The sequence below is a fragment of the Musca domestica genome, unplaced genomic scaffold, assembly GCF_030504385.1.
Source record: "Musca domestica strain aabys unplaced genomic scaffold, Musca_domestica.polishedcontigs.V.1.1 10, whole genome shotgun sequence".
NCBI classification, from domain to species: domain Eukaryota; kingdom Metazoa; phylum Arthropoda; class Insecta; order Diptera; family Muscidae; genus Musca; species Musca domestica.
In genome coordinates this window covers 10859379-10876527 of record NW_026712115.1, presented here as the reverse complement: position 1 = coordinate 10876527, position 17149 = coordinate 10859379, and the positions used below count along the sequence as shown (strand labels likewise).

General features: G+C 33.6%; 1 protein-coding gene across 3 annotated transcripts in view; it reads left to right on the top strand.

Annotated features, from left to right (window-relative positions):
• The window catches only part of LOC131804079 (protein spinster-like), a 28767-nt gene extending 24132 nt beyond the window's left edge, over positions 1-4635 (top strand). For 2 of the 3 annotated variants that reach the window (XM_059126413.1, XM_059126410.1), the window contains exons 8-9: positions 3-658; positions 3213-4635. In XM_059126413.1, coding sequence (XP_058982396.1) covers positions 3-85 — 83 coding nt within the window. In that variant the 3' untranslated portion in view covers positions 86-658; positions 3213-4635. Of the gene's footprint in view, positions 1-2; positions 659-871; positions 1001-3212 lie in introns of all 3 variants that reach the window. The other variant, XM_059126420.1, reaches the window with a different exon arrangement.
• The last annotated feature ends 12514 nt before the right edge of the window (positions 4636-17149 follow it).

Below are 17149 nucleotides of genomic sequence, written 5' to 3'. Positions count from 1 at the left end.
AGTTTTTGAACTCACAGACATTACGGACTGCAATAACATTGAAGAAATAGATGATTCAAGCAGTTCAAAAAATATGGACATTTAATAATACAATTATAATTAAAAAAAAAAAAAACTAGGCAAAATTTTAGGTGGGTTGAGTTATTTCGTGTTGATTTTTGTTTTCTTTTTAATTCCATAATTTAACTACTCTACCCACTTATTTCCCCCTTTTGTTCCAATGCATTATTAATACCAGCCGAAGCCACTAATTTTTGACTTGTTAAAATTAGTTAAACATAGATGTCGTGTTGCTTTTACGCAAATATGGCCTTAAAACTTTGTCACTCAGTATAACTATCAGAATATTTTTAGATAGATTTTTTAAAAGACACATTTTAAAATAAAACGTTAGGTACAGACAGGGCTGTCAGATATGGCGATTTCTCGCCAAACGTGGCGATTTTTCAATGCGTTTGGCGGCTTAATTTCTGATTTGGCGGTATGGCGATTTGTTGGCGGCTTATAGAATAGTTGGCGATTTCATAGTCGAATTGTAGGAAATTACAATATGCATTATTCTCTACGTGCTTTGTTGAAGTGTTGGGCGGTATATTCTTTTTGATTACGGCTGCCTTCATTATCAGTGACAAACGTAAAGCTAGTCAGGCCATCCGTGGTAAGTTTTCGTACTTCCTACATTTTCCGTATTAAATTTATCAAAATCATTACGAAATTTATCCAACAAAATCTTTCTTTCAAATACTTTAAAAGTGCTTCCATTTCCATTGAACATGTATTTGTGGTAAATTTCGTTATGATTTTTATTTATTGTTATTATTTTTTTTTATTTATTTATTATTACTACTACTAGTATACATTTCTTCTTTAGTTTTTGAACTCACAGACATTACGGACTGCAATAACATTGAAGAAATAGATGATTCAAGCAGTTCAAAAAATATGGACATTTAATAATACAATTATAATTAAAAAAAAAAAAAACTAGGCAAAATTTTAGGTGGGTTGAGTTATTTCGTGTTGATTTTTGTTTTCTTTTTAATTCCATAATTTAACTACTCTACCCACTTATTTCCCCCTTTTGTTCCAATGCATTATTAATACCAGCCGAAGCCACTAATTTTTGACTTGTTAAAATTAGTTAAACATAGATGTCGTGTTGCTTTTACGCAAATATGGCCTTAAAACTTTGTCACTCAGTATAACTATCAGAATATTTTTAGATAGATTTTTTAAAAGACACATTTTAAAATAAAACGTTAGGTACAGACAGGGCTGTCAGATATGGCGATTTCTCGCCAAACGTGGCGATTTTTCAATGCGTTTGGCGGCTTAATTTCTGATTTGGCGGTATGGCGATTTGTTGGCGGCTTATAGAATAGTTGGCGATTTCATAGTCGAATTGTAGGAAATTACACTGCCATTCACAAATACAAAATATTATCGGACAATATGAAAACTTTAAAAGTCAATGTACAATTTAGAATTTTAAAATTTGGCAGCCAGTTATCACAAACACTAAATTGTCCAGGAACCCAAATAAAACTATGGGCTCTAGTGTACCATTGGTTGTATATGAAAACATGTAGAGAAAATTACAATTTACAAAGTGGAATGAATATTTTAACGAAGAAATTCTAAAAAATGCCTTGACTTTCGGAGGAAAGTTAGTAATTACCGTGATGCGCCAGATACATTCTACTTATTGAAACGGGGTTTTCTTTTATAAATTATACCAAAAAGTGTTAGGGGAATAAGATCCAACTTGACATTTTGGATGCGAGTAGTAAATCAATATATGAAACTGAAAACAAAATAAAGCCATGTTTATGTTACAACTTTTTGTTGAGTTAACCTACTTTAAGAGGATTAATTTGAAGGGTAAACAATGGGTACAACAATTTTAATCCAAATCCACTGGGTTAACCTAATTATATGTAAACATACTGTGAAATTATAAATTTTTGTAGATAGTTGTTGCAAAATGTTTAGGCTTTATCCCTTTATTGTTGTTTTTATAAAAACAACGTTTGTTTATTAGTGGAGAACGATGGTAATGTTTACCAGGGGGTAAGGCAGGGAATACCTTTTTGCAGAGGATTTATTTGAAGTATAGTAATGAATACGACAATTTTAATACAAATCCAGAGGGTTAACCCATTTATTTGTAAACGTGCCGTAACAGAAAAAAATTGGCCTCCAAATATTTAAATTATAAGTAAAATAATTCTTTAGATGAAAGTGAGCCTTACTAGTTTCTAATGAAAAAAATTGCCTCAATAAAATAATTACTTTTTGACACAATCCGAATCAATTTCGTTTTGGTGAATTCTGATACTTGGTTTGGCGATGGCAGTAGAAACAAATCTGACAACCCTGAGTATAGACGATACATCAGTAGTATCACAACTTCAAGAATTATGACTAAATTTTTTGTTAGTTTGCGGAAGTTTGTGTGAGAATTAGCATGTTGGGCTTAAAATAAATTTAAATTTAAAGGACCCTTTCAATTCGAAAAAAGAGTTTATTTTCAAAGTTGCTAATATATTATTTCATAGTCATCTGCTGTAACTCGTGATTGATAGTGAGTTTGTGCCTTTATAATGAAGTTTGTTTAAGCATTTATTACTGGAGAGTAGTTGAAATTGAAATCAATAATTCAATTCTCACCAAATGCTTTTGTACGCTTGTAAATAATATAATGAGCTGTCACTGGAATAATTTTAACAGCTGTCGGACGAGTGGCTTAGAAATGACAGCACTCTTAAGTTGGTTGCAGTTTTTTCATCTCCCCTGTATATCGTTAAATTCTATCACGAATAAAGATCGCTTGAATTTGGAAAATATAAATCAGTAAAAAAAATTAAACAAATTTTAAAAAAATTAAAAGGGAAATGGAGAATAATAGATTAAGTAGCAATATAGAAAGCATGAGAGACGGATAGATAACAAGAATCCAAGAAACGGGTATAGGGAAAAAGTTATTTGACTGCTGCTTAAAAAAAATAAAAAATTGCAATACAAATTCCTGTGCGTTAAATATTTTTTAATAACCATTAATTTCTTTAACAAAATTTTATTTTTTAACCAATTTTTGTTGCATCTGTTCATTTATTTATTTATATCTTTTTTTGTAGCTGTAATAACGTAAACATGTTAATCATGCCAATATATATGATGATGATTAACTATTTTGTCCATTTCTTTTGCAGATGGCCATCAAGCTGTGCCCAATCGTGCCCCTGTCGATATTGATGAAATTTCATAAATTTCATGTCGAGCGCGCAATGCTGCAACAACCAAAATAAAACCATTTTTATGAGTTTATCATTTTCAATCATACTTTCACGAGTCATTGCAAAAGTATGTTGAATTGATGCTGCTACAGACTGATGAACATAGAATACAAAACAATCATTACAACTATTCTCCATTATAAGTTAAGTTTTTTTAATTAGTCTGCCACGTTTAGAGGTTTATGTTTCTATCGACGACAAAGTGCAAAAGCCCTATCGATCGTGCAAAATTATGAGATGATGAGGTGAATGTGAACAACAACACGTTCGCATAGCAAAATGTACCACATCCTATTTCACTGAGGAACATCCTACAATCTGCGAGACAAGAACGACAATGTACGCCAAACCGGTGAAAATCGTGTCAAACGATATCTCTAAAGAACTAATTTATCTCAAGTTTTAGTTTCTAAGTATTTCTTTTTTATTATTTGAAATTGTTATTTACTGAAGTTTCTTGCTATTTTGTTTTATTTAGTAGTGCGGAAAGGAAATCAAAAACAATGTAGTATTAGTTGTTTTTATGATTATTACTATTAAATTATAAATATTAGGTTAACTTCCTTCATCTGTCGCATGTAACCATTTTTAATTTGAATTCTCAATCTATCAATTAAATCATACAATTCATCACATTATCCGATAATTACCTTGAATATGTAAATGACACACATACACACACACGAAAACGTGATAATTTAATACTAGTAAAGAAATGTATTTGTTATTTAAGAAATGAGTGCATATTTGTGCGCACATTAGGGAAAGTCAGTCACTTCCAATCACTTCATTTTGTAAATATTAGTTTGGTAACAAAAGAAAATCACCATTCATTAAATATGGACTACGTGTAGACTAGAATTTGTATAATCCAATAGTTAGTTGTTTCTTATTTTATTTTTGGAAACAGAAAAGGATTGCATATGAGATGCAACAAACTAAAGCAATTTTTATAAACAACGTGTACGCTCACTCATATCGCCTATGATGCCCATGAAGCCAGAACCCATTGTGTGTTTTACTTACAAAATTTTACAATTGGTCCAATGCATAAAAGTCATTAGTTACTAAGGTTGTTTCCACTAAATGTATTATTTAAAGAAAATTTTGTGTATGTTTCGGGTTTCGGCATTTTATGTTTTACAAGTGCATAAATTATATTTTCAATTCCGGAATATTAGATAAATTAAGAAATCCAGAAAAGACTGTAATCTTCTGAAAATTGTTATAAGCAAAGAAGAATCAAATTATATGAATTGATGGAATACAAAGAAGTAAAACACAAATGCCCAGGTTTATTTTTATCCACTATGAAATAAAACTAATTCTACAATGAAGACATCAATTGACTTTTATTTTTTAATTGGCCCTATTACCATTGTCGTCGTCGTTGCAAAATAAAGTCGAGTAGACAATAACGGTATTAAGGTTGTCGTTGCATTGACGATACAACAGTCGACGTGAAGTTGTTTTTAGAGAATATCTGTCGTGACGACATTGTATTTTTAGTCGACCTTGATATTGTACCTTTTTGGAATTTGATATTTGACCATGAATATAACAACAGTAAAACTATTTGGAAATATTGAAGTCATCATCGACATTGGTTTTATAAGATCCTAGCGCTAAAAATCTCAATGCTGTGGCCAAGTGTAACAACTCTGGTTTAAAAAAAAAATTCTTCGATTTTTTCGAAATTTTTTTACAGAGGTAGACATTTTTAACGGGAAATCAGTTTCCCGGAATCACTTACCCGATATAGGCAATATAGGTATCGTTTGAAAACTTATACCTATCCAACAAGCGTTCACATGACCACCGAAGGCCGGCTACTTACAACAACTGTTAAATTTAGAAAACTTTAGTTCGCGTAGCCGTTTGAACATCCCCAGAAGAGAATATCTCTGACCCAGAAAAGGTATTAACACAAATTTTGTAATTTTGGTAAGGTAAAAGTGTTGATAAAAAATCCGGGTCTAAAAAATCGATATTTGAAGTTCCCAATAGGTACTACAATCAATGGTACAATAAAAGGCAAGGCTAAATATATAGAACATGATTTTGAAAAGAAATGTTGACCTTTCATTTATTTTTCTCTGTTTTCAATTATTTCTTCAAAATCAATACAACATGTTGTTTGGGTTTTCGATTATTTTGATAGTAATTCTGGTATTACAATATTTACAATTTTCAAGGTTAACCTACCTTGTCTTCATTGTACCATGCTAATATCAATGACAGAAAATTGTCTATGCAGGTACAGGTCTTCGCTTTGTCCATATATCTGAACCTCCCTATATTCGGCATTTTGATGATTTTGTATACATTATTTAGCGGAATTGTTTCAAATTTCGTACTTGAAGTTCGTAATAGTTACTATAGTCTGTAACAGAAAATTGCATATGCAGGTCCAACTCATCGTATAGCCCCCATATAACGGTACCTCCCTATTTTCGGTATGTTTTTGATTTTAGCGGCATTACTCAGCGAATTTTTTTCAAAGTTCGTATTTGAAGTCGTAATGGGAAGTACAGACTGTGAAAAAATTAGCCCACGTAGGTCCACGCCCCCATACTTTTAACTTCATTCAGTGGATTCAATTTTTATACCCTCCACCATACATAGTATGGACGGTATATTAAGTTCGTCATTCCGTTTGTAACTCATCGAAATAATGATTTTAACCCAACAAAGTATATATATTCTTGATCAGCGTAAAATTCTAAGACGATTTAGCCATGTCCGTCTGTATGTCCGTATGTTGTAATCACGCTACAGTCTAAACGAATTAAGATAGGAAGCTAAAATTTTGCACAGATCCCTCTTTTGTCTGCAGGCAGGTCAAGTTCAAAGATGGGCTATATCGGTCCACGATATCGTATAGCCCCCATATAACGGTACCCCCCGATATTCGGTATTTTGATGATATTAGCCACATTTTCTAATGGAATGGTCTGAAAATCCACACAAGAAGTTCCTTATGAGTACTTTATCCCTTGAAAGAGAATTATCTTAATAGGTCCACGATATCGTATAGCCCCCATATAACGATACCCTCCGATATTCGATATTTTGATGATTTTAGCTACATTTTTCAACGGAATTGTCTGATAATCCACACAAGGAGTTCCTTGTAGGTACTTTATCCCTTGGAAGTGAATTATCTATATAGGTCCACGATATCGTATAGCCCCATATAACGATACCCTCCGATATTCGGTATTTTGATGATTTTAGCCATATTTTTCAACGGAATTGTCTGAAAATCCACACAAGGAGTTCATTGTAGGTACTTTATCCCTTGGAAGAGAATTGTCTATATAGGTCCACGATTTCGTATAGCCCCCATATAACGGTACCCCCTGATATTCGATATTTTTATGATTTTACCACATTTTTCAACGGAATTGTCTGAAAATCCACACAAGGAGTACCTTGTGGGTAATTTATACCTCGGAAGAGAAGTATCTATATAGGTCCACGATATCGTATGGCCCCCATATAACGGTACCCCCGATATTCGGTGTTTTGATGATTTTAGCCATATTTTCCTATGGTATTGTCTGAAAATCCACACAAGGAGTTCTTTGTGAGCACTTTGACCCCACGATATCGTATAGCCCCCATATAACGGTACCCCACGATATTCGGTATTTTGATGATTTTAGCCACATTTTTCAACGGAATTGTCTGAAAATCTACACAAGGAGTTCCTTGTAGGTACTTTATCCCTTGGAAGAGAATTATCTATATAGGTCCACGATATCGTATAGCCCCCATATAACGGTACCCCCTGATATTCGATATTTTGATGATTTTACCACATTTTTCAACGGAATTGTCTGAAAATCCACACAAGGAGTACCTTGTGGGTAATTTATACCTCGGAAGAGAAGTATCTATATAGGTCCACGATATCGTATAGCCCCCATACAACGGTACCCCCGATATTCGAAATTTTGATGATTTTACCCACATTTTTCAACGGAGTTGTCTGAAAATCCACACAAGGAGAACTTTGTGGGTACTTTATACCTCGGAAGAGAATTATCTATATAGGTCCACGATATCGTATGACCCCCATATAACGGTACCCCCGATATTCGGTGTTTTGATGATTTTAGCCATATTTTCCTATGGTATTGTCTGAAAATCCACACAAGGAGTTCTTTGTGAGCGCTTTGACCCCTAAAAGGTAATTGTCTATATAGGTCCACAATATCGTATATCCCCCTGTACAAAATACTTTGTACATACTTTTGAGTGCGGCTGAGGCGCTGGGAAAATCTAACCATTAAAAATAAATATTTAAAAATTGTCAATTTCCCAGTGGTCATAAAATATCACATGTGTACAATTCAGTGATCTTGTGCGCTGTCGCATACGATAATGTGTAGGATAATAAAGGTCATAACCCACACACACAGATATTGATGCGCCAGTAGGTAGCCAAGATCACTTGAATGAAGGGACACGCAGCCATGTAATGTTTCCTTTTAAATCTAATAATAGATAAGAACAATTGTGTGGCTGCGACTAGGTTAAGTTAGATTAGTTTTAGTAGTACGTAAGGAACATATTTTAAAAATAAAATCAGAATTGAACCAACAGCCAAACGATACGGTTGTGTTTTCTCTTCTCCCGCTTACATTTGGTCAATCGAGCCTTCACTTTTTTATAAAGTGAAAAGAACTAGTGGCCGTAAAAAAAAAAATTGTAGGAGTTTTCCCCCACCAGTGGTAAGAGACTCACTACAAGCATAAGTAGTTATTCTCCAGAAAAAGAGGAGAATTTCTAAAAAAAAAAAAAAAAAGTCCGTTGAGGCATTTTAAATATAAGACCATAGGGGCATTTTAAAATAATAGCCGAAGGGACTAATTTGAATAAAAAAGCCATAGGGGCAAAAGAAATAAAAAAGCCACAGGGGCAAAAATAAAAAAGCCATAGGGGCAAAAACAAAAAAAAAAAAAAGCCATAGGGGCAAAAATAAAGCGAAAAGAGGACAACAAAAGTCCCAAAATAAAAAAAATATATATATACATAAAAATAAATTTTGAAAAGAGGACATCAATTAGTCCAAGTTAAAACTCAAAAAGAATTCCGAAAAAAAAAAAAATGGATCAAGAAGCAAAATTTTTGGTCTTGGCTGACTATTTCTGCACAACATTGGCATCGGCGACTCAATTTAAAAAAATTCGTAACGTGAACAAGTATAAGATTCTTGTTGAAAACACGTATTACGTTTTACAACAAACGTTGAAAAGTTTTAAAAAGTACATTCCTCAGAGAATCCAGGAAAGTTCAGTAGCAGTGGATAAATGCCTTGTGTTAGCGCATAAATTAATGGCGACGAGAACACGAGGTTGCAAGTTGAATGGAGATACTGCACAAGCGGAAATTGAAGAATGCTTAAAACCACCAGGACCCTGGAGAATTGAACTGGAGTACTATTTCCTTAGTCCGGAGGAAGTAGCAATGGAAGCTGAGGAGTGTGCAAATATTGTATTTCCCACCTTCGGGCTGACAACAGAGCAGAGGCCCTCGAAGACCACAAGTTGTGGAAAAGATGCAAAGGGTGATATTACATGCCCTTTGGATGATAAAAGAGAAGCGGAATATTGTATTGGTGATCGAGACACTCTTGAAATGGCTAGAAGATATTGGCTATTTTATCCACATGATTGCGAATGTGACTGGTGTGTTTTTGTTGCAGCTCGAAACTTTGAGGATATGAATATATTCCCGCCGGCAAGTCCTAACTCGGAGGAAAAAGTTAGAGCTCTTACCCAAAATAATGAAGAGGGAAGACTCAATACTGCATCACAATTAGCCGAATCAGCTTCCCGAATCAAAATATTAGAAGATGGCCTGAAAACCGCTAATGATGAAAAACTGGGGCTTGAAGATTTGGTGCAGTCCTTGCTAACTAAATTTGAAAGAGACATACGGGCCATTGAAGAAAAGGTTCAAAAGCAACGGCGTGACCTGGAAAACCAAGTCCAAGATCTGGAAGCTAAGCTGGAACATCAAAAGAAAAAATTGGAAGCCATCGTAGAAAAACTCGACACATCAGAGGAAGTCAGCAGTGACAAAATGGACAAGCATGTACAAAAAGTGTCCTTGGACAATATGAATTTGAGAAGCCACAGGGAACAGAACCACCAACAAGAGAAGAGCAAAAAAAGAAATCCGGTGTATATTGGTACTTCTCTAAAAGACACGTTTGGCAAAGATAACGATAAATGCATCGAGGAAGCGGAGAAAAAAGAGCGCGACAAGGTAAAGAGGAATAGAATTAATAACAAACACCGGGAATCCTCATTGAAGCAACCGCGTATAAAATACATCAGCAATGACCTAACCTTGGATGCCCTACGAAAAAATGACTCCTTGGATGATCGCAGCCAGCAACTACCAAATCACAAGTCGCCAAAGAATTATAAAGCTTGGAAGTTAAAACCGGCAGATAAGGGTGGTGGTATTGGCGAGCGAGGCTGGATAGATAAGTGGAGCCGTTTCCTGCAAGCGGTTACCTAGGATAATTTATATAATATAATCATTTTCAAAGCTATATGTCTAAATATTTTTTATATAATCCTCTTCATGATCCATTTTTAAATACAGTCCACTAAAAATATACACATTTAAGCCGCCCGGGAGAATGTACAAAATACTTTGTACATACTTTTGAGTGCGGCTGAGGCGCTGGGAAAATCTAACCATTAAAAATAAATATTTAAAAATTGTCAATTTCCCAGTGGTCATAAAATATCACATGTGTACAATTCAGTGATCTTGTGCGCTGTCGCATACGATAATGTGTAGGATAATAAAGGTCATAACCCACACACACAGATATTGATGCGCCAGTAGGTAGCCAAGATCACTTGAATGAAGGGACACGCAGCCATGTAATGTTTCCTTTTAAATCTAATAATAGATAAGAACAATTGTGTGGCTGCGACTAGGTTAAGTTAGATTAGTTTTAGTAGTACGTAAGGAACATATTTTAAAAATAAAATCAGAATTAAACTGACAAACGAACAAACAAGTTCTAGAATTTGATTCTCCCGCTAACACCCCCCAAGCACCTTCCGATATTAGATATTTTAAAGATTTCAACAGAATGTTTAATGGATTTTATTTTTTGAAAATTTTCTAATTCGTTCCAAATGGTGGAGGGTATTCAAAGTTCGGCCCGGCCGAACTTACTGCTTTTTTACTTGTTTATTTTATTTATTTACTAGCTGGCCCGTTCCGCGTTGCCGGCCCGTACTTTTAGTCTTTAAAAATTATAATAAATTTTTACCTACCGTCGGTTTTAGATATTTCGAATAGCCTAATCTTTTTTTCAGTTATAGACTTTAATTTGAGTGTTAAAACCTATATGATATAGAAATCTATAATTTGAAAACTCACCTCAATTTTTGGTGTTGTAAAGAGCTTAGCAACATTTTCCATTCAAATAAGGTTTTATTTGGAATTTGTATTTCCAACGTTTAGAATACCGTGTTGCGTGGTATTTAGTTTTGTCTACCTCATAATTGAGGGCTGAATGATTTAAGAATGGATACCAACATTTGCCGAAATTAGTATGAAAATATGTTTAAAACTTAAAATATATTTGAAATCAAGTTGTACCTTATCCGGGCTTTATGACCCATCTTATGCAAAAGCGATTTAATGTATCTTGAGAGTTTAGGAAGAATTTCTGGAAGGATAGTAACCCTTTTCTTGCTTCTTTTTTGCGCCCTTTATTTTCGGTATTTCACTGAATGCAGTCCCAATGAAATTTGCATTTTGAGTTCTCATTGGACGGATTATTGTCATGTGTAAGAAGTAGGTCCTTGTTTTGAAATTAGCCCCATAGCGCTGGGTCATTTTTGTTTATATAAATGTGTTCGCATCTTCCAGCTGAAGCACGATGTAGGTCCTGGAGATGAAAAAAGAAAAAATCTTCAACTTGTTCGATGTTTGGTCCTTTTTATTATTTTGAAATTCGATTCCATTGAAAACAATTTCTCTAATTTTTCCGATTTTAGAATTTTTGCAATGCGATGGGCTCTTTTTTCGATTTTTTGAGCTATTTTGAAAAAGTATCCTTTAACTTTGATTAGACTGCGTTAAATTATTTTGACATCATCTATTCAGGTTCTGCACTTCATTATTGTCCTCGCCTTAAACTCCCCAAAAAGACTGCACATCATGGTACAATAACGATGTAGAACAGCTTCGTTAAATTACAGAAATACATCCCTGAGGCTATGCCCGCTTCCTGTCAGAATTATTCAAAATTATATCCAACAAGTTGTTTTCTTCCAATCATTCAGGCATGCCACAAAATCGTATCGAAATGGTTTGAATTTCGCAATTCAAAATCGTACGAATTTCTTTTACCTTCTTCAGATTTTATACGATTTGTAGTAGTTCACGAATTCAGTGTTAATATGGCAACATTGTATATTCAATATGGTAACATTAGGGGAATGAAAGAACGAATTAATGAGGTATCAAAACAAAACACATGATTAGACAACATTGTACAAGTCAAGGTAGATGTACTAGGTAATCGCATCAGCCCAGCTGACGGCACCATTAAATGTCAAAACAAATTGTTGTAATGAAGAATTCGCCCTAAATGAATGCAACAACAAATGTGTTTATGTTGTCTTCCCTAAAAGTACCTTTTTATAATATTTCAAATAATTTAAGAGCAAGTTTAGAGTGAAACAAGTAAAAAAAAAATAAAAGAAAATGAAGGAAGGAGGTTAGAATGGAGTGCAGCTTTAAGAATTAAGTTAGCCTCAACATCTAAGATTCCCAAAGCACATCACGGGAAGTAGTGCAAGAATTCGACTCTTGCCATTTGCAGTTCCGGAAAACTTTCGGTTGAAACCAGTAAAATATAGTCATTATAAGTTTCTTGGTTTAAAAAATATCGCAATACTACAATTAATATTTATTTTACTCTTATTTGTTTTACAATAAAAACTTTTATTGCGACGTTCGTTTACGACGACAGGCACACAATATAAAATGTAAACAAACACCTCGTTTCTGATTGGTTGAAACAAATTTGCCGCAACCTTTAAATGTCATGGCGAATCTATGTTTTTCGCCTTAGATGCCAATTTTGACATTTGAGGGGACCACAAAAGTTGCTTTGTTGTAGCAATTCGCCGATGCGGTTACCTGTTAGATCTACCTTGGTACAAGTGTAACTTGTGAAAAATATTCTGTTAATGAGAGTTCTTTTGTGCAAAAAGAAAGTTCATTTCATTATTTTTTACGCAATACTGAGAGTTTTGATTGTTTCTGTAATTGAGACGCAAAGTAATGAACGCAATACTGAAAAAAATACGCCGGAGGAATTTAAGAGATGCTTCGGATCGAATTCATGTGCCTGCCCCCAAAATATTAAATAATGATTAATTGATTAAACAGCATTCCACAATAAATATTTTACATATTTTAAGATACATTTGTGTACAAAATTATTTTAGAGGCGTTCTTTTGAAAAATAAAAACAAAAGTCAATGATTGGAAGAGGCGTACATTGCGGGAAGGCCATTGAAAGTATTCTCAAGTTTTGCCATGTAATTGAAAAATTGGACTATTTAGATCACATTTTTAAAAGAAATTCTGGCATTTCATTCATTTTCGCGCTGTTTAACCGGTTTTAAAGATTAGAAAAACCAGTAAAGAAAGTCCTAAAGTCGGGCGGGGCCGATTTTATGATACTCTACACGACTTTGCTAATTTAGTTGAGCTCCACATAACAATTAAAAGCTTTTATGGGAGAATTCAGTCATACACCCTATGATTATAATAATAATTTAAAATTCAAAGGACTAAATATGCCAAAGCATTTATATCTTTTAAATTCGGACTTGTATCGCCCATTTGGTGCAAAATTAATTTGAAATCATATAAAGATATATATGGGAGCTATATCCCATCTCTGTGGGTAACAACAAATCGGATGAACAATATATATAAGAGCTATAGCTATATCTAAACCGATCTTCACCAAATTTAGCATACTACCTTCTAGACTCAATTCGGTCGTATGTGCCAAATTCCATTCCATTAGACGTTTGGTGTACAATAAAAGGTAAAACGGACGAAGTTATATATGGGAGATATATCCAAATCCGAACCGATCTCGATTAAATTTAGCAAAGGTATTTCTGAGCTGTATTTGATATATTTCCCTGAATATCGTTGTTAAGGAGTGTATATTACGGCTGTGGGTAACAAATACAACAAATCAGATGGACAATATATATGGGAGCTATAGCTATATCTGAACCGATCTTCACCAAATCTGGCATACTACCTTCTAGACTCAATCAAAGACATAGAAGTGTAAAAATGGGACAAGACAGAGTCAAAATATGGCAACCTTGTGAAAATACCTCTGTTGTTATGATATCGTAACAACATAGTTAGCAATGTTAAGCGATTTAAACCGATTAGGCAATGTGCAATTAATTGGGAAAATCTATGGAACAGAATTTTAAAACCCAACTTTTGGATTTTTAAAACTTTTATTTGTCATTTTTTTTATAAATGTGTTTTTTTATATTAACATAGTCCTGTCATGAGCTGTTATTCTAGATAGTATAGGTATTTCTGAGCTGCATTTGATATATTTCCCCAAATATTATTGTTACAGAGTGCATATTACGGCTGCGGAGGACAAAAATAACAAATCGGATGAACTATATATATGGGAGCTATAGCTATATCTGAACCGATTTCGATTAAATCTGGCATACTTATTTTCAGGCCTAATTTGGTTGTATGTGCAAAATTACATACTATTCGGGCTGATATTACACGATTGGTGCACAATAAAAGGCAAATCGGACGAAGATATATGTGGGAGCTATATCTAAATATAGGGTTCGTCCTTGGGCCAAACAAATGTCGTTTGTAAAATTTCATGTCAATCGCATAATAAATGCGACCTGCATTTTATTCACAAGAATACATGGACAGACGGACGGACAGACCGACTGACATGCATAAATCAACTCAAAAAGTGATTCTATGCAGATCATCAAAAGGAACTATGGGCAAAGACCTAAAATGGTAAAGACTAGAAAAAATGCATTTTGAGCAAATGGTTTGTGTCTACAATACATAGATTAACAGCAAAGACCTTAAATGGTAAAGACTAGACAAAATGCATTTTGAGCAAATGGTTTGTGTCTACAATACATAGAGTAACAGCTCATGTCAGAGACATGTTAATATAAAAACCACAATTACAGAAACCAATAACAAATAAAAAGTTGAAAAATCCAAAATTTTGGTTTCAAAATTCGCGGCATGGTCTTACAAATTTTCAACTGCTAATTGTCATCGTAGATAGATTCATTAGTGCAAACAAATGTGAACAATTTAATGTGAACATTGAAAATTCAAAAATGCTATAATAATACTTTAAAAATAAGTAGACATTTAAATAATTGTTTGTACAATGTGATTGGTGTAGTTTTTATTATAGTTAAAAAGTTTAACAAACCAACAAATTTTTAATTTAAATTTACATTTTTGACAGTTTATTGTATCACTAGCTTGTTGAATACACTCAGTGTTGCCAGTATTGTGCAAAAATATATAGGCAACACAGTTTTGTTTGACAATGTTCTGAATGATGTAGCAAGAAAAAATAATAAATTTGTTTAAAATAGAATATGGAAAACGTATAACAATACTTCGACCTTTCACCAAGAGAAAAACTTATAATTATGTCTAGCATACAACGGAAAAATATATAAAAATATTATTTAGAATGGCAACTCTAAATACACGAGTCATAATTTCACTCAGCAAACGTTTGGAAACATTTCCTGGCGATTTGTTTGCAAACAGAACAGATTGGCAACTCACGGCCATAGTACATTAAAGCAAACGTACTTTTTGCAAAGACATAGAAGTGTAAAGATCAAGGTAGATGTACTAGGTAATCGCATCAGCCCAGCTGACGGCACCATTAAATGTCAAAACAAATTGTTGTAATGAATGCAACAGCAAATTTGTTTATGTTGTCTTCCCTAAAAGTACCTTTTTATAATATTTCAAATAATTTAAAAGCAAGTTAAGAGTGAAACCAGTAAAAAAATTAAAAGAAAATGAAGGAAGGAGGTTAGAATGGAGTGCAGCTTTAAGAATTAAGTTAGCCTTAGCTTAGCTTAGCAACATCTAAGATTCCCAAAGCACATCACGGGAAGTAGTTCAAGTATTCGACTCTTGCCATTTGCAGTTCCGGAAAACTTTCGGTTTAAACCAGTAAAATATAGTCATTATACGTTTCTTGGTTTAAAAAATATCGCAATACTGCAATTAATACTTATTTTACTCTTATTTGTTTTACAATAAAAACTTTTATTGCGACGTTCGTTTACGACGAGATGCACACAAAATAAAATGTAAACAAACATCTCGTTTCTGATTGGTTGAAACAAATTTGCCGCAACTTTTAAATGTCATGGCGAATCTATGTCTTTCGCCTTAGATGCCAATTTTGACATTTGAGGGGACCACAAAAGTTGCTTTGTTGTAGCAATTCGCCGATGCGGTTACCTGTTAGATCTACCTTGGTAAAGATAGGACAAGACAGAGTAAAATATGGCAACCCTGTGAAAAATGCCTCTGTTGTTATGATATCGTAACAACATAGTTACCAATGTTAAGCAATTTAAACCGCTAAGACAGTATGCAATTATTTGGAAGGTATATGGAATAGAACTTTGAAACCAATATTTTGGATTATTCAAATTTTTATTTGTCATTCTTTCCTATAATTGTATTTTTTATATTAACTTGTCTCTGTCATGAGCTGTTATTCAAGGCAGTATAGCCACAAACCTTTTGCTCAGAATGCATTTTGTCTAGTCTTTACCATTTTATGTCTTTGCTTTTTGTGTATTTCTTGCATTGAAAGGTTTGTGGTTTTGTTTTGTATGAAGTACAAAACGATTGAAAAAATTTTAAAAGTTTGTGACTTCGTGTGAGCGGTTCGTTAGTCGTTAGTTAGTGCCTTTGCTATGGGTCTATCTCGTTTCCTTTTGCCTGTTACAAACAAATGAACAAAGACATAATACCCTGACCACCTTGTGGTGTAGGGTATAAATCATGGTAGAAGAATATAGGTAGACGCGTCGACACAGCTGCTGAGACAATGAACAGTCAAACCAATTTTGGAATTGAAAACGTTGAATGAAAAATCATTTAAATTTATAAAAATTAGTGAAAAACGCGAAATATAATAACCTCCGTATGACGTAGTATAAGAAAACATATAAAAATCTACTTACATTTAAAAAACATTTGAATTTTTTGACATATCAATGCTCCCAAGCGTTGATACATCTACCTGTAATATTCTGCCATGGGCATGGTAGAAAAATACAGGTAGATGCATCAACGCTTAGGAGCATTGATATGTCAAAAATTTTGAAATTTATTTTCAAATAAAAATAGATTTTTATATGTTTTCTTATACGACGTCATTCGGGGGTTATTATAATATGCCTTTTTCGACAATTTTTACAAATTTAAATAATTTTTCATTTAACATTTTCAATTCCAAAATTGGTTTGACAGTTCATTGTCTCAGCAGCTGCGTCGATGCGTCTACCTATATTCTTCTACCATGGCCATGGGTATAAATATTGAATAAATGAAAACAACTTGTTTACATGCAAATTTGACAGGAGCTGTATTTCCGTAGTTGTAACTAGTTAATAGAGATATGTTACATTCACGTTAGGAGAACAGATTTTCCCAGAAAGTGCCGGAACGGAAAACTAGTAAAAATGTCAAGATTAGAATTAGGCAAT